The 18,173-nt window shown below is 46.4% G+C and overlaps 1 protein-coding gene across 2 annotated transcripts in view; it reads right to left on the minus strand.

The window, feature by feature from the left end:
• The window catches only part of LOC105920276 (dynein heavy chain 17, axonemal), a 56,826-nt gene extending 38,688 nt beyond the window's left edge, over positions 1 to 18,138 (minus strand). For both annotated transcript variants that reach the window (XM_036132898.1, XM_036132897.1), the window contains exons 1-6: positions 17,583 to 18,138; positions 17,082 to 17,395; positions 8,785 to 8,971; positions 8,613 to 8,712; positions 8,445 to 8,530; positions 8,241 to 8,366 (exon numbers count right to left, since the gene is read on the minus strand). In XM_036132898.1, the coding sequence (XP_035988791.1) occupies positions 8,241 to 8,366; positions 8,445 to 8,530; positions 8,613 to 8,712; positions 8,785 to 8,971; positions 17,082 to 17,395; positions 17,583 to 17,930 (1,161 nt within the window). In that variant the 5' untranslated portion in view covers positions 17,931 to 18,138. The remainder of the gene's footprint in view (positions 1 to 8,240; positions 8,367 to 8,444; positions 8,531 to 8,612; positions 8,713 to 8,784; positions 8,972 to 17,081; positions 17,396 to 17,582) is intronic.
• Positions 18,139 to 18,173: the final 35 nt, after the last annotated feature.

Here is an 18,173-nt window from a genome sequence, read left to right on the forward strand (position 1 = left end):
AGAACCACAGCGTGTGACATTTAGCTGCAGCAGAACCACAGCGTGTGACATTTAGCTGCAGCAGAACCACAGCGTGTGACATTTAGCTGCAGCAGAACCGCAGCGTGTGACATTTAGCTGCAGCAGAACCACAGCGTGTGATATTTAGCTGCAGCAGAACCACAGCGTGACATTTAGCTGCAGCAGAACCACAGCGTGTGACATTTAGCTGCAGCAGAACCACAGCGTTATACATTTAGCTGCAGCAGAACCGCAGCGTGTGATATTTAGCTGCAGCAGAACCACAGCGTGACATTTAGCTGCAGCAGAACCACAGCGTTTTACATTTAGCTGCAGCAGAACCACAGCGTGTGATATTTAGCTGCAGCAGAACCACAGCGTGACATTTAGCCGCAGCAGAACCTCAGCGTGACATTTAGCTGCAGCAGAACCACAGCGTGTGACATTTAGCTGCAGCAGAACCACAGCGTGTGACATTTAGCTGCAGCAGAACCACAGCGTGACATTTAGCTGCAGCAGAACCACAGCGTTTTACATTTAGCTGCAGCAGAACCACAGCGTGACATTTAGCTGCAGCAGAACCACAGCGTGTTACATTTAGCTGCAGCAGAACCACAGCGTGTTACATTTAGCTGCAGCAGAACCACAGCGTGTTACATTTAGCTGCAGCAGAACCACAGCGTGTGACATTTAGCTGCAGCAGAACCACAGCGTGTGACATTTAGCTGCAGCAGAACCACAGCGTGTGACATTTAGCTGCAGCAGAACCACAGCGTTTTACATTTAGCTGCAGCAGAACCACAGCGTGTGACATTTAGCTGCAGCAGAACCACAGCGTGTGACATTTAGCTGCAGCAGAACCACAGCGTGTTACATTTAGCTGCAGCAGAACCACAGCGTTTTACATTTAGCTGCAGCAGAACCACAGCATGTGACATTTAGCTGCAGCAGAACCACAGCGTTTTACATTTAGCTGCAGCAGAACCACAGCGTGTGACATTTAGCTGCAGCAGAACCACAGCGTGTGACATTTAGCTGCAGCAGAACCACAGCGTTTTACATTTAGCTGCAGCAGAACCACAGCGTGTGACATTTAGCTGCAGCAGAACCACAGCGTGTGACATTTAGCTGCAGCAGAACCACAGCGTTTTACATTTAGCTGCAGCAGAACCACAGCGTTTTACATTTAGCTGCAGCAGAACCACAGCGTGTGCAGCAGAACCACAAGCGTGTGACATTAGCTGCAGCAGAACACAGCGTGACATTTAGCTGCAGCAGAACCACAGCGTGTGACATTTAGCGGCCAGCAGAACCACAGCGTTTTACCATTTAGCTGCAGCAGAACACAGCCTGTGACATTTAGCTGCAGCAGAACCACAGCGTTTTTTACATTAGCTGCAGCAGAACCACAGTTTTACATTTAGCTGCAGCAGAACCACAGCGTGACATTTAGCCTGCAGCAGAACCACAGCGTGTGACATTATAGCTGCAGCAGAACCACAGGGTTTTACATTTAGCTGCAGCAGAACCACAGCGTTTTACATTTAGCTGCAGCAGAACCACAGCGTGTGACATTTAGCTGCAGCAGAACCACAGCGTGTGACATTTAGAGCGCAGCAGAAACACAGCGTGTGACATTTAGCTGCAGGCAGAACCACAGCGTGTGACATTTAGCTGCAGCAAGAACACAGCGTTTTACATTTAAGCTGCAGCAGAACCACAGGTGTGACATTTAGCTGGCAGCAGAACCACAGCGTGTGACCTTTAGCTGCAGCAGAACCACAGCGTGTTACCTTTAGCATGGCAGCAATACCACAGCGTGTGACTTTAGCTGCAAGCAAACCACAAGCGTGGACCATTTAGCTGCAGCAGAACCACAGCGTGGACATTTAGCTGCAGCAGAACACAGCGTGTGGACATTTAAGCTGCAGCAGAACCACAGCGTTTAACATTTAGCTGCAGCAGAACCACAGCCTTGACATTTAGCTGCAGCAGAACCACAGCGTTTTACATTTAAGCTGCAGCAGAAACCACAGCGTTTTACATTTAGCTGCAGCAGAACACAGCGTGACTTTAGCTGCAGCAGAACCACAGCGTGTTGACATTTAGCTGCAGCAGAACCACAGGGTTTTACATTTAGCTGCAGCAGAACCACAGCGTTTTACATTTAGCTGCAGCAGAACCACAGCGTGTGACATTTAGCTGCAGCAGGAACCACAGCGTGTGACATTTAGCTGCAGCAGAACCACAGCGGGTGACATTTAGCTGCAGCAGAACCACAGCGTGTGACATTTAGCTGCAGGCAGAACCACAGCGGATGACATTTAGCTGCAGCAAGAACACAGCGGTTTACATTTAGCTGCAGCAGAACAACAGCGTGTGACATTGTAGCTGCAGCAGAAACCACAGCGGTGACATTTAGCGTGCAGCAGAACCACAGCGTGTGACATTTAGCTGCAGCAGAACCACAGCGTGTGACCATTTAGCTGCAGCAGAACCACAGCGTGTGATATTTAGCTGCAGCAGAACCACAGCGTGTGACATTTAGCTGCAGCAGAACCACAGCGTGTAATATTTAGCTCAGCAGAACCACAGCGTGGACATTTAGCTGCAGCAGAACCACAGCGTGTGATATTTAGCATGCAGCAGAACCACAGCGTGTGACATTTAGCTGCAGCAGAACCGACAGCGTGTGACATTTAGCTGGCAGCAGAACCAGCAGCGTGGTGACATTTAGCTGCAGCAGAACCACAGCGTGTGACATTTAGCTGCAGCAGAACCACAGCCGTGTGACATTTAGCTGCAGCAGAACCACAGCGTGTGACATTTAGCTGCAGCAGAACCACAGCGTGTGACATTTAGCTGCAGCAGAACCACAGCGTGTGACATTAGCTGCAGCAGAACCGCAGCGTGTGACATTTAGCTGCAGCAGAAACCGCAGCGTGTGATATTTAGCTGCAGCAGAACCACAGCGTGACATTTAGCTGCAGCAGAACCACAGCGTGTGAACATTTAAGCTGACTCAGCAGAACCACAAGCGTTATACCATTGTAGCTGCAGCAGAACCGCAGCGTTGATATTTAGCCTGCAGCCGAACCACAGCGTGACATTTAGCTGGCAGCAGAACCACAGCGTTTTTACATTTAGCTGCAGCAGAACCACAGCGTGTGATATTTAGCTGCAGAGAACCACAGCGTGACATTTAGCCGGCAGCAGAACCTCAGCGTGACATTTAGCTGCAGCAGAACCACAGCGTTGTGACATTTAGCTGCAGCAGAACCACAGCGTGTGACATTTAGCTGCAGCAGAACCACAGCGTGACATTTAGCTGCAGCAGAACCACAGCGTTTTACATTTAGCTGCAGCAGAACCACAGCGTGACATTTAGCCTGCAGCAGAACCACAGCCTGTTACATTTAGCTGCAGCAGAACCACAGCGTGTTACATTTAGCTGCAGCAGAACCACAGCGTGTTACATTTAGCTGCAGCAGAACCACAGCGTGTGACATTTAGCTGCAGCAGAACCACAGCGTGTGACATTTAGCTGCAGCAGAACCACAGCGTTTTACATTTAGCTGCAGCAGAACCACAGCGTGTGATATTTAGCTGCAGCAGAACCACAGCGTGGTGACATTTAGCTGCAGCAGAACCACAGCGTGTGACATTTAGCTGCAGGCAGAACCACAAGCGTTTTACATTTAGCTGCAGCAGAACCACAGCGTGTGACATTAGCTGCAGCAGAACCAACAGCGTGACATTTAGCTGCAGCAGAACCACAGCGTGTGACATTTAGCTGCAGCAGAACCACAGCGTGTGACATTTAGAGCTGCAGCAGAACCACAGCGTGTGATATTTAGCTGCAGCAGAACCACAGCGTGTGACATTTAGCTGGCAGCAGAACCACAGCGTGTAATATTTAGCTGCAGCAGAACCACAGCGTGTGACATTTAGCTGCAGCAGAACCACAGCGTGTGATATTTAGCTGCAGCAGAACCACAGCGTGTGACATTTAGCTGCAGCAGAACCGCAGCGTGTGACATTTAGCTGCAGCAGAACCACAGCGTGTGACATTTAGCTGCAGCAGAACCACAGCGTGTGACATTTAGCTGCAGCAAACCACAGCGTGTGACATTAGCTGCAGCAGAACCACAGCGTGTGACATTTAGCTGCAGCAGAACCACAGCGTGTGACATTTAGCTGCAGCAGAACCACAGCGTGTGACATTTAGCTGCAGCAGAACCACAGCGTGTGACATTTAGCTGCAGCAGAACCGCAGCGTGTGACATTTAGCTGCAGCAGAACCGCAGCGTGTGATATTTAGCTGCAGCAGAACCACAGCGTGACATTTAGCTGCAGCAGAACCACAGCGTGTGACATTTAGCTGCAGCAGAACCACAGCGTTATACATTTAGCTGCAGCAGAACCGCAGCGTGTGTATTTAGCTGCAGCAGAACCACAGCGTGACATTAGCTGCAGCAGAACCACCAGCGTGTTACATTTAGCTGCAGCAGAACCACAGCGTGTGATATTTAGCTGCAGCAGAACCACAGCGGGACATTTAGCCGCAGCAGCAACCTCAGCGGTGACATTTAGCTGCAGCAGAACCACAGCGTGTGACATTTAGCTGCAGCAGAACCCACAGCGTGTGACATTTAGCTGCAGCAAACCACAGCGTGACAATTTAGCTGCAGCAGAACCACAGCGTTTTACATTTAGCTGCGCAGAACCACAGCGGTGACATTTAGCTGCAGCAGAACCACAGCCTTTTACATTTAGCTGCAGCAGAACCACAGCGTGTTACATTTAGCTGCAGCAGAACCACAGCGTGTGACATTTAGCTGCAGCAGAACCACAGCGTGTGACATTAGCTGCAGCAGAAACCACAGCGTGTGACATTTAGCTGCGCAGAACCACAGCGTTGTGACATTTAGCTGCAGCAGAACCACAGCGTGTGACATTTAGCTGCAGCAGAACCACAGCGTTTGACATTTAGCTGCAGCAGAAACCACAGCGGTGACATTTAGCTGCAGCAGAACCACAGCGTTTTACATTAGCTGCAGCAGAACCACAGCGTGTTACATTTAGCTGCAGCAGAACCACAGCAGTGTTAACATTTTAGCGCAGCAGAACCACAGCGTGTGGACAATTTAGCTGCAGCAGCAACCACAGGCCTGTGACATTTAGCTGCAGCAGAACCACAGCGTTTTACCATTTAGCTGCAGCAGAACAAAGCGTTTTACATTTAGCTGCAGCAGAACCCACAGCGTGGGTGACTATTAGCTGCAGCAGAACCACAGCGATGACATTTAGCTGCAGCAGAACCACAGCGGGTGACATTTAGCTGTCAGCAGAACCACAGCGTTTTACATTAGCTGCAGCAGAACCACAGCCTGTGACATTTAGCTGCAGCCGAACCACAGCGTTTTACATTTAGCTGCAGCAGAACCACAGCGTTTTACATTTAGCTGCAGCAGAACCACAGCGTGACATTTAGCTGCAGCAGAACCACAGCGTGTGACATTTAGCTGCAGCAGAACCACAGGGTTTTACATTTAGCTGCAGCAGAACCACAGCGTTTTACATTTAGCTGCAGCAGAACACAGCGTGTGACATTTAGCTGCAGCAGAACCACAGCGTGTGTGACATTTAGCTGCAGCAGACCACAGCGTGTGACATTTAGCTGCAGCAGAACCACAGCGTGTGACATTTAGCTGCAGCAGAACCACAGCGTTTTACATTTAGCTGCAGCAGAACCACAGCGTGTGACATTTAGCTGCAGCAGAACCACAGCGTGTGACCTTTAGCTGCAGCAGAACCACAGCGTGTTACATTTAGCTGCAGCAGAACCACAGCGTGTGACATTTAGCTGCAGCAGAACCACAGCGTTTTACATTTAGCTGCAGCAGAACCACAGCGTGTGACATTTAGCTGCAGCAGAACCACAGCGTTTTACATTTAGCTGCAGCAGAACCACAGCGTGTGACATTTAGCTGCAGCAGAACCACAGCGTGTGACATTTAGCTGCAGCAGAACCACAGCGTTTTACATTTAGCTGCAGCAGAACCACAGCGTGTGACATTTAGCTGCAGCAGAACCACAGCCTGTGACATTTAGCTGCAGCAGAACCACAGCGTTTTACATTTAGCTGCAGCAGAACCACAGCGTTTTACATTTGCTGCAGCAGAACCACAGCGTGTGACATTTAGCTGCAGCAGAACCACAGCGTTTTACATTTAGCTGCAGCAGAACCACAGCGTTTTACATTTAGCTGCAGCAGAACCACAGCGTGTGACATTTAGCTGCAGCAGAACCACAGCCTGTGACATTTAGCTGCAGCAGAACCACAGCCTGTGACATTTAGCTGCAGCAGAACCACAGCGTGACATTTAGCTGCAGCAGAACCACAGCGTGTGACATTTAGCTGCAGCAGAACCACAGCGTTTTACATTTAGCTGCAGCAGAACCACAGCGTTTTACATTTAGCTGCAGCAGAACCACAGCGTGACATTTAGCTGCAGCAGAACCACAGCGTGTGACATTTAGCTGCAGCAGAACCACAGCGTGACATTTAGCTGCAGCAGAACCACAGCGTGTGACATTTAGCTGCAGCAGAACCACAGCGTGACATTTAGCCAGGTATTAGCAGTTCTTCTTCCCACTGAAGCTGTAGGTGGTTCAGTGATGGGGATGCTGCACATTAGACTGATCAAAGCAGACTGACCCCAAGCCTTCCTCAAATGGATCTAGGTCTAAACATTCAGCAAGCGTGACTTTGGGGGCATGGTCAAGTAGGATTTTTAACAAAACTGCCTAATTGGAGCTAATTGAAAAAAATCTGTTTGTGGGATGTCAAAGTTAGTCTTAAGCTGTTCAAGATATGAAATTATCGATTTAGAAAAAGTCTTTGATGCATTCGAGTCACCTTCCATGCCAGTGGTGGTAGGATGATTAAAGATGGGGTAAAACTGAAATAAAAAAGTGTCTGAGTTTAAAATGGGTTCTAAATTGAGACCATATTTTTAAAGTACCCTGGACAACATTGTCTGTCTGTAAGCGCTGAGTCAGCAGAAGCGGGCTACTTATTAGAGATAAAAGTGGGTTGTTCTAGGTGGACCCAAAGCAGAAGCTTGTGGAGGTTGGTTGGCCAATGGTAGCAGAGGAACGTGGGTAGAGATGGCCACCATCCTTCTTCAGTCCTTCTAAAGCTGCTTTCTGGTTGAGGGGACGTCTTCATTGCAGACCAACATGGACACGTGGAAAACTGGCGCGGTTACAAACAGTCTAGGCATGACTATCGTTTTTATAGAGTTGCTTCTCCCAACCAGTGATAAGGGAGCTTTGAGCACCTTTCTATGTCATGTTTGGCTTTTCCAAAACTTGCCTGAAATTTCTTTCTTGTAAAAGATTGTAGTTGTAGGTAATGAGTAAGTAACAAGTAATTAAAGTTGTCCTTATCAATAGTGAGGGGAAGCCCTGTAAGTTTAATTCTTGGCCCTTTCTAGTTGTTGGAGAAAGTATACTTTTAGTGATGTTTAACTTGTACCCTGATACTTGCCCATATTTGCTTCTAGGTTTGAGAAGAACGTGAACAGAGACTTGTGGATTGTATAGAAGGAGGAGGAGATCATCTGCGTACAGGGCTAATCTTCATCTCCCAGCCGGCTGGACAGACTCCCTCATCATAATTGCCATAATTGTTCAGTTGTGATATCAGATAGAAATGGTGTCAACGGGCTGCCCCCTGTGAGGGGGACAGCTGGACAGTCTTATCTGTCCTGGTAGAGGCTCGGGGCGCTGCAGATAAAATGGCTAAATGGTTCACAGAGCAGTGATTTTTGGAGTAACAGAGAAATTGTGGCCTGTATCGTTGTTGTGGGACGACACTTCCCTGAAAACATTAAACATTGGGGGCTAATTTGGCAGCGAATGTTTTAAAATGTTCTATGGATGCCCATCTGGGTCAGGCCAGGTTGCTGAAAAGTTCTCCACTTGGGTTATTTCAGTAGTTTCAGAGGTGTAAAGTTTATTTTCTGTCATTAAACCAGCAGTTGTTTTAGTTGATGTGTTTGCTGGCTCGGTTAGGCCTTAACATCAGCGCTCTCACCAGGGTCAGTCTGGAGTTAAACTCTTTTCTACACGTCATCAGAAGGTGAAGGTGAATCCACCTGAAACAGCTTTAAGGTCCCACAGGGAGAATAACTCTCTGGGATCTTAGCCTTGTCTGGAGAGTGTTTCAGTACCAGGTGGACGAAGAGGTTGCAGATCTCCTGCAGCAGGACCATCATCCTGGCGGGCCAACAGTAGAACTTGGAGCGCATCCACAGCAGGCGGACCTCCTCCATCACGGCGGCCATGTTGTCCTTCAGCTGCCAGATCAGAGTTAGTGATGATGTCAGCCGGCTGCTCCAGCTGAAGCTACCAGCAGACCCACTCAGCTCTTGTACCTGACAGAAGTTCATCTCCAGAACCTCGCTGAGCTTCTGCTCAACCGGAGTCAGGTTCTCCACGATGTCCTCAGCTTCGCAGACAGCTGAGGACAGAAGGACAGCCGAGTCAGAGAGAGGACAGGTGTGGGCGTCTGGCCTTCAGGTGTGGCAGCACGGGGCATCTACCTTCCTGGACGTCGTCCTGAAGGTCCTGCAGAGCCACCCAGTAGACGCTGTCTGCCGCCTGGAGGATGGAGGCCACCTGCTGGGCTTCAGGGCTCATCAGCTAAACACAGAAGACAGCAGCTGTGGGCCGAGCTGTGCTGACATCATCGGCCGTAGAGGAGCCCTACCTCACCTGGGACTGGATGAAGAGCAGGTTCCTCAGACGCTCCTTCCAGAAGGCAAACTCCTCTGAAGGGACGGGTTTCAGTCGGTCCAGGACCACTCCAGACCAGTCCTGCTGCAGCAGGTCACCCACCAGCTCCACCCACTCCACCACCGTCTCCTCACAGGCGTGGAGGAGCTGGGCAACCGAGAGCTTCCTGTGGAAGGAGGCGTGTCAGCGCTGCTTCCTCTACTCACCTGTCCTCACCTGTACTCACCTGTAAACATGCGCTAGCTGCAGCTCTCACAGTACGTGCCACAGAAACCAAGTTCATTCAAACTTCAGAACTTTTAGAAAACGTTATATTTTCAACCAGTTTCCTTTTAGCCACTAGGGGCGCTAGACCTGTAAGCTCCAGGTTTAGCGCCCCCTGATGACCGCTGGCAGCGCTGTCTCTGAATGAGCTTCTCCATGGTGTGGAAGCTGACAGCAGAGCGGTTTGGAGCGGCAGGTTGAGAAGTGGTGGAGTTACTGTAGAGACGAGGCCACATGGCCTCTAGACGAGATCCTAGATGAGATCCTAGATGAGATGCCTCTAGATGGCTCCAGAGGCATCTCATCTAGGATCTCATCTAGGATCTCATCTAGGATCTCATCTCTAGATGAGATCCTAGAGGACCAGAGAAACGTCTGAGCAGCTGTCCCATCTGTTAGGGCTCTCTGAGCCATTCAGCGACGGGTCCCAGCCTCTCTAGTTACCCCCGCAGCATCTATATGCACCAAGTGCTGTACCTGAAAAACTATTTAGTATACCTCCCATTACGCTAAAACTTGGCTGAAAACCGAGGTGTGTTAGGGTCAGGGGTAAAACTGGATGAAGTAAGACTTCTGTGGATGTGGGCCAGCTTTAGTACTTTGTGGTTTTTCTTGTGGCCGATTAAAGACGTGGCAGATGAAAGTGAGCGTGGATCATCGCACACTTGACCACATCTGGCGCTGCGTACGCTTCCTACATGGTGATGGAGGCTCTGTTGGGGGGGGGGGGGGGGGGGGGGGGGGGCGTGTGATATTTCCTGTTTCATGCCCGGTGGTATGGGTACTGCAGGGACCACACTAGCTGGATGTGGGCGTGACCACGTGTCAGCTGTAGTTTATTGTTAGAACTTGACTGGATTGGCTGTCCTTTTCTGGCTTAGGTTAAATAGTTGTAGTGCCAGGGTGTGGGGGAACACTCCATTCTGATTGGCTGCTGGGTGTTCGTTAAAAAGTGACACAGGACACCTATAAAAGCTCTGGTGAAACAGCCTGATGGTTCTGAATTATTGAGCTGGCTCTAATGTTAGCGTCCATCCCCAGAGCTGCTTGCCAACGTGACACAACAACTAAATAGTTCTCTCAGCCGCTTTTTGTGATTTTAAGGGTAAAAAAAGCTTTAAAGTATTAACAATTGATTTAATATTTCTTTCTTTTGTAACTGACTCTGCTAAGTGGGGTTGAGGGGCAATATTTTTACACCACGCTGAGTGGGGATGTCCTAATTTGTTACTTTGATTATTTTGTCTAGTTTCACCAGAAAGCAGGAAGCAACAGGAAGCAACAGGAAGCAGGAAGCAGGAAGCACCAGGAAGCAGGAAGCACCAAGAAGCAGGAAGCAACAGGAAGCATGAAGGAACCAGGAAGCAGGAAGCACCAGGAAGCAGGAAGTACCAGGAAGCAGGAAGCACCAAGAAGCAACAGGAAGCAACAGGAAGCATGAAGGAACCAGGAAGCAGGAAGCACCAGGAAGCATGAAGGAACCAGGAAGCAGGAAGCACCAGGAAGCAGGAAGTACCAGGAAGCAGGAAGCAACAGGAAGCAAGAAGGAACCAGGAACCAGGAAGCAACAGGAAGCAGGAAGCACCAGGAAGCAGGAAGCACCAGGAAGCAGGAAGCAACAGGAAGCATGAAGGAACCAGGAACCCTCGAAGGGGGACAAGATGGCGAAGCGAGCAGACGTGCTGTGAATAGCTCAGAGTAGCAAAGCCTTGTAAATAATTAGAATAAATATATATGTCAACGAAACCCTCACTTAGTTTAAGGTGAGACTGGAGAGATCTTATTAATATATCCCAGGAACGTGTAAGTAACTCTGAAAACCTCCCGGAAAACTTTGTTGTAGAACATGGCTAACGTTAGCACCAAAGCTAACGCTAAAGTGAAGGCGCTCCAGACACACGACTATTGTGGTTCAGAAAGGATGGAAACTAACAGCAGAGGAACCAAAAACCCTTTAACATCTCCTGCCAAACCACCAGCGACACACAAAAAGCCCAAAGCAGACGACGTGGAAGATGCTGAAGCCCGTGTTGAAGAAAACTCTACCGCTGCCATCCTGTCTGCCATCGGCACGCTTCAGAGCATGATGCAGGATTTCAGAACGGAGTTGAAGCAGAACACACTGACTATAACCAACATCACCAAAGCGGTGGAGTTTAACTCTGCCGAAATCAAACAATGTAAAGAACAGTGTCAAAAACTGGGCGTCGAGGTGAAACAACTCAGAGAGGAGAACGCAGGATTTGGAAGAAAAGCAGCAGAAATAGAAAAAAGAGTTGCAGAGATGGAGCGCTATAAAAGAAAATGGAACCTGCGAGTTATTGGATTACAGGAAGGAAAAGATGAAAACACGAGAAAAGTCATCTCTGATATCATCGGAAAGATCGCGCCGCACTGGAGGGAGAAGATAGATTTCATCCTGGATTCTGTGTACCGACTGGGACCAAACAACACCAACCGCCCTCGTCAGATCATCCTGCAGTTCACAGGACGCCACTTCAGGGACGAACTCTGGAGGGTCACCAAACTTCACCCTGTCTGCAGGGAGCTGAACATCCGCCTGGCAGAAGATCTCACCAAGGAGGACAGAGAGGCACGGAGGGCCGTGTGGCCCAAAGTGGAACAAGCAAGGAAAGCAGGACTAAAGACGGTGTTCCGGGGCCCCCATGCCTTCATTAATGGACAAAGAGTGTCACCATAGATACAATCGTCCAAGGGTTTTGAACCCCAAAATAAGTGAGTTTAAATGAAAAAGTATTTTCAAGGTTTTGCTACTATCATATCTTCCTAAAAGGGAACCGTTACTGTTCTAAGCTCAGTAATCTAGTGTTGTTGTTTGTTCATTTGTTTTTGCTCTATGTTCAGTTTAAAGAGCAATATTCTTTTAATATCTGTTAATGCAAGGGGTTTAAGAAACATCACAAAGAGAAAAAGCATTTTTTTATTTTGTAAAGGGAAGAAGTCAAATATAATTTTTTTGCAGGAAACGCATTCTATGAATGATGATGTTGTGTTTTGGACCAAACAGTGGGGAGATGAAGCTTACTTTAGCCATGGCACTCCAAGATCAGCAGGGGTCGCCATCCTCCTAAATAACTTTAAAGGTCAGATTGTGTCCCATATAGCAGATGAGTATGGTCACTGGATCATTCTTATTATTAACATTGATGGTCTAAAATTCATATTAGTTAACATTTATGGATACAACATCCGCAGAGAAAACCAAAACCTACTTGATCAAATCGGCCTACATTTAGACAATCTCAAATTAACATTCTCAACTGATAATGTCATAATTGGTGGTGATCTAAACCTAGTTCATGATGATTTTTTAGATAAATATCCTAGAAGATACTCTGCAAGTCACCCAAACATCACATTCACAAACTTTTACGAAAAACATAATTTGGTTGACATTTGGAGACATTTAAATCCAGGATTATCTAAATACTCCTGGTTTAGCCCGAACCATAACTTTAAATCGAGAATAGATCACTGGCTGATTGCTAATCATTTACTATTATATAATATTAGTTCTGATATCTCTGCTGCACCTCTAACAGATCATTGTATCATCTTACTGCAGATCAAACCTAATGATAACACTATCCACTCACACACATATTGGAAGTTTAACTCCACTCTGCTTAAAAACAATGACTACTGCCAGAAAATCAAATCATTAATTAAAGAAATATCCAATTTGGAGGAACTAACAAATGCTACAAAAAATGGGAATTTTTAAAATATAAAATACGGCTATTTACCATTTCATTCAGCAAAATTATTAAAAAAGATAGGGAAAAAGAAGAAGTAGACATTATTAATCAGTTAAATATTTACTGCAACAGGCCAAACCCAACTGAAGAAGATAGACAGAAGATTCTACACCTCCAACCTAAACTAGATGAAATTTACAACCGTAAGGCCCAAGGGGCCTTCATCAGGTCCAGAGCTAAGTGGATAGAGGAGGGAGAAAAAAATTCTGCGTATTTCTGTGGTCTGGAGAAGAGAAGACAGGAAAGAAATAGCATCAGATCCTTGATGATTAATGATAATGAAGTCACAGATGAAAAATTGATCTCTACTGAAATCTTTAAATTCTATAGCCAACTCTATAGCTCTAAGTTCTCTTACATGGACTGTGAACTTTTTTTTCTTGAAATAGTCAAACATATTCCCAAAGTGGAGGACGGCTTCAAACAAACATGTGATAATCCAATAACAATTAGAGAACTTGATGCAGTGATTGGTCGTCTCTCTCTTTAACAAAGCCCCAGGATCTGATGGTCTCACAGGAGACTTTTACAGACACTTTTGGACAGATTTAAGAGACCTGCTGCTACAAGTTTTTACTGAAATATTTGAAACCTGTGAGCTCCCACCAACAATGAGACATGGAGTTATCGTCTCGATTCCAAAACCTGGGAAAGATCCCAGAATCATAGATAACAGAAGACCCATCACTCTCAGGAATTCAGACTACAAACTTCTAACTTACATCTTCAAGTCTCGTCTCCAAACAGGGATTTTAGATCTAATTGCAGATACACAGTCAGGATTCTTAAAGGGAAGATCAATCCATAATAATATTAGATTGGTAATGGACATCATTGAATATAGAAACCAAATAGAAGATGACGGTTTTCTTCTCTTTCTAGACTTCTACAAAGCGTTTGACTCCGTGGAGCATCCATTTATTCTTTCGACTCTCAAACACTTTGGTTTCGGAGTCAAGTTTAGAGAATTTATCACTGGACTGTATCGAAATATTAACAGTTGTGTCCTTCTGCCCAGTGGCACCACCCCAAGCTTCAAAGTTAATGTGGGGATTCCTCAGGGCTGCCCCATCTCACCATACCTGTTCATCTTAGCCACAGAAATGCTAGCTATCTATATTAAGAACTGTAATGATATTAAAAAACTTAATGTACTCGGCACAGACATAATAATCAGCCAACTAGCAGATGACACAACAATATTCCTGAAAGATAGACACCAAATCTCAAAAACTATTGCTAAAATCGAAAAATTCTCCAAAGCCTCAGGCCTAACATTAAACATTAAAAAATGTGAATTGATGGCTGTACATGAAACGCCATTGAAAGATATCTGTAATATCCCCATTAAATCTGAAATTAAATATCTGGGTATCCACTTATCCAGAGACCAAAAACGAAGCCAACTTCTGAATGTAGAAAATAAAATAAAAGAATGCAAGTCACGACTAAACTTATGGCTACAGAGGGATATATCAATACTAGGACGGATCTACCTAACTAAGATGGAATGCTTATCTAGATATATCTACCCGGCTTATTCCAATGCCATTCCAAACAGATTAATTAAATCTATTAACCAAATCAACCTAAATTTCATTTGGAGAAAGAGACCACATTACATGAAGAAAAGCAGTATGGTTAAAGACATAAAAGATGGAGGTCTCAAAGTCATTGATTTTGACTGTCTAAATGGGACCATAAAAATAAATTGGTTAAAATCTTGGATCAAACACAGCAACTCCTTCTGGTTTTGTATTCCAAGGACCTTGTTCAAGAAAATTGGAGGATTGGAATTTCTTCTGAGAGCGGACTTTAATGTAGACAAATTGCCAATAACACTGTCAGAGTTTCACAAACAAATCCTCTTGTACTGGAAAATGTTATATGTACATAACTACTCACCCCACACAACTGTTCTCTGGAACAACAGATATATTCTGCACCGCAACAAATCTCTGTTCTTTGAAGACTGGTATGGGAGAAATATATGGTCCATAGTAGATTTGATGGATGCCAACGGAGCCTTTAATAATTATGAACATTTTTGCATTAAACATAATTTCAAACCTTTAGAGTCAGACTTTAATAAATTACATAGAACACTACCCCAAGAATTTGTTTTTTTAACCAAAAATACTTTGGCATATAGTCCAATTCACCCACAATTATCTACTCTGTCAATTCAAGGGATTAACATTATGGATAGGAAATGCACTAACCAATTCATTAGAAACTGTTTTAATGAATACCTTTATCCTGAAAGACAAAATAAAAATAACATCCTACAAAAATTTGATAAAAGCTCAATAACTAAAGTAAGAACAATGTATTTAGCACTTCCTATACCCCCAAAGGTGAAAGAAACACACTTCAAAATAATGAACAACATTTACCCCTCTAAAGAATTGTTGAGACTTCGATTTGGTATAGATGATAACACATGTACGTTCTGTGAAAATGACATCGAAACTACGGACCATGTGTTCTTCTCATGTTCAGTGGTGCAAACATTTTGGTGTGATTTGCATAGGTGGATTAAACAACAACTATCTTCATTCCCAACCTTTATCTCCAGGGACGATATCACTTTTGGTTTAATATTGCAAAGTAAAGCTGATGAGCTCTGTACGAATACGATTGTATGTCTAGCTAAATTTTTCATTCATAAATGTAGAATTCTCAAATCATCTCCCAAACTTGTTGTTTTTTTAAACGAGTTTAAGCTATATATAAAATCATTAAAAATTCTGAAAGGTCCTAAAGCACAAAAAATATATGATGTCCTAAAACACTTCCCTACAGAAGTAAACAGCTAAACAAAGACTGAATTCTCCCCTCATATTATACTTTATCATAATTTTCTTTTATTTGTATCATTGCTTTTTATTTTTATAATTATCTTTATAATTTTCTATTTGTATATTTATTTGGCTTTATGTCTTTGAATGTTTATGCTAATAACCCTCTATAGCAAGTCTATGTTATAGATATATTTCAATTTGTGTGAAAAGATGCTCCCCCTGGCTATATTGTCTATGTAAGCTGACTTGAAGAAACGAACTCTATGCAGCCATGTTTGTTTGTAAATTTTGATATCTTCAATAAAAAAAAAAAAAAAAAAAAAGGAACCAGGAAGCAACAGGAAGCAGGAAGCACCAGGAAGCAGGAAGCACCAAGAAGCAGGAAGCAACAGGAAGCAACAGGAAGCATGAAGCACCAGGAAGCAGGAAGCACCAAGAAGCAGGAAGCAACAGGAAGCATGAAGGAACCAGGAAGCAGGAAGCACCAGGAAGCATGAAGGAACCAGGAAGCAGGAAGCACCAGGAAGCAGGAAGTACCAGGAAGCAGGAAGCACCAGGAAGCAGGAAGCACCAGGAAGCAGGAAGCACCAGAAAGCAGGAAGCACCAGAAAGCAGGAAGCACCAGGATGCAGGAAGTACCAGGAAGCACCAGGAAGCACCAGGAAGCACCAGGAAGCACCAGGAAGCACCAGGAAGCAGGAAGTACCAGGAAGTACCAGGAAGCAACAGGAAGCATGAAGGAACCAGGAAGCAGGAAGCACCAGGAAGCAGGAAGTACCAGGAAGCAGGAAGCACCAGAAAGCAGGAAGTACCAGAAAGCAGGAAGTACCAGAAAGCAGGAAGTACCAGAAAGCAGGAAGCACCAGGAAGCAGGAAGCAGGAAGTACCAGGAAGTACCAGAAAGCAGGAAGCACCAGGAAGCAGGAAGCACCAGGAAGCAGGAAGTACCAGAAAGCAGGAAGCACCAGGAAGCAGGAAGCACAAAGAAGCAGTAAGCAGCAGGAAGCACCAGGAAGAAGTAGGAAGCACCAGAAAGCAGGAAGTACCAGAAAGCAGGAAGCACCAGGAAGCAGGAAGCAGGAAGTACCAGGAAGTACCAGGAAGCACCAGGAAGCAGGAAGCACCAGAAAGCAGGAAGCACCAGAAAGCAGGAAGCACCAGAAAGCAGGAAGCACCAGAAAGCAGGAAGTACCAGGAAGTACCAGGAAGCACAAGGAAGCAGGAAGTACCAGAAAGCAGGAAGCACCAGGAAGCAGGAAGTACCAGGAAGCAGGAAGCACCAGGAAGCAGGAAGCACCAGGAAGCAGGAAGCACAAAGAAGCAGTAAGCACCAGGAAGCAGGAAGCACCAGGAAGAAGTAGGAAGCACCAGGAAGCAGGAAGTACCAGGAAGCAGGAAGTACCAGGAAGCAGGAAGCAGGATGTCTTACCGCTCCTTCTGGTCCACGTTGTCACGGAGACTACTGCAACTATTGGGCGCATCGTCGTGGTAACTAGTGCTGCTAAGGAGGCGGGGGCTGTCTGAAGAATCTTCCTGAAGAGGCTCGTGATTGCTGCTGCCGTTGTTTCCATGGTGACCACCACCTTGACTGAGCTCAACGGGGTTGTCCAGGTGACGGAGAGCATCAGGTGGAGGAAGGAAGGTGTGGCCCTCCTCCAGAGCCTTCATCACTAACGCTGTGCTCCTCTGCCTCTCTGTGAGCTTCAGAGCATCCTGGGCCAGGCCCGCAGTCCACCTGCTGACCTGACGGCAGAGGACACAGGTGTGTGACCGCTCCCACCTGGAGTCTGATGACGCACTTAGCTGGGTGCAATGTTGGAGAAACACTTTGAAATTCAACAATCATCTGAACGCTTCAGGCAACAGGAAAAGCCTCTGATTCTGTTTTAATTCAGAAAACAATAATTAAACGCTGTTAGCATTAGCATACCTCGTCATGGAGGCTGACCAGGGTCCTCAGAGCCTCTCCTCCCAGGAACTCCTGCATCCGGAGGACTTTGCCCGGGTTCTCCTTGGGCAGGGCTTCCGGGACCGACTTGGACACACAGAGGACCTTGGTGCGGACCCCCGGGGGGACGCTGAGGCTGGCGCACAGCCCGGAGGGCGGCTGCAGCTGGTGGAACAGCTGCACGGCGTCAGGGCCGTTAATGAAGCGGCTCACGGCCGCCATGTTGCTCTTCTCGGCTACAAACTCCCGCCATTTGTCCGGGTCCAGCCGGAAGCTGCTGTGGATGAAGGTGCGGATCGGTTCTAATCGCTGGTCTTCGGTAACTTCCATCTTTGGTTGGGTTTATTCCTCACCGGGCCGCTAACCGCCCGTGCTTCTCAAAACGGTAACGTTTGGATGCCGTTTCTAACGTTTTCTAACGGTCAGAATGATGCCTTCAGGGACTGCCAGGAAATCACGGAACTGAGAGAGAATTTCTAAGTTTTTCCGTTTTTGGCACAATACTGTACAATTTTATTCTGTTATTTGTCTTGTTTGTCTCGTGGATTTATCTGCAAAAGAATTATGAACAGA

This window comes from Fundulus heteroclitus, unplaced genomic scaffold (assembly GCF_011125445.2).
Source record: "Fundulus heteroclitus isolate FHET01 unplaced genomic scaffold, MU-UCD_Fhet_4.1 scaffold_56, whole genome shotgun sequence".
Classification (NCBI taxonomy): domain Eukaryota; kingdom Metazoa; phylum Chordata; class Actinopteri; order Cyprinodontiformes; family Fundulidae; genus Fundulus; species Fundulus heteroclitus.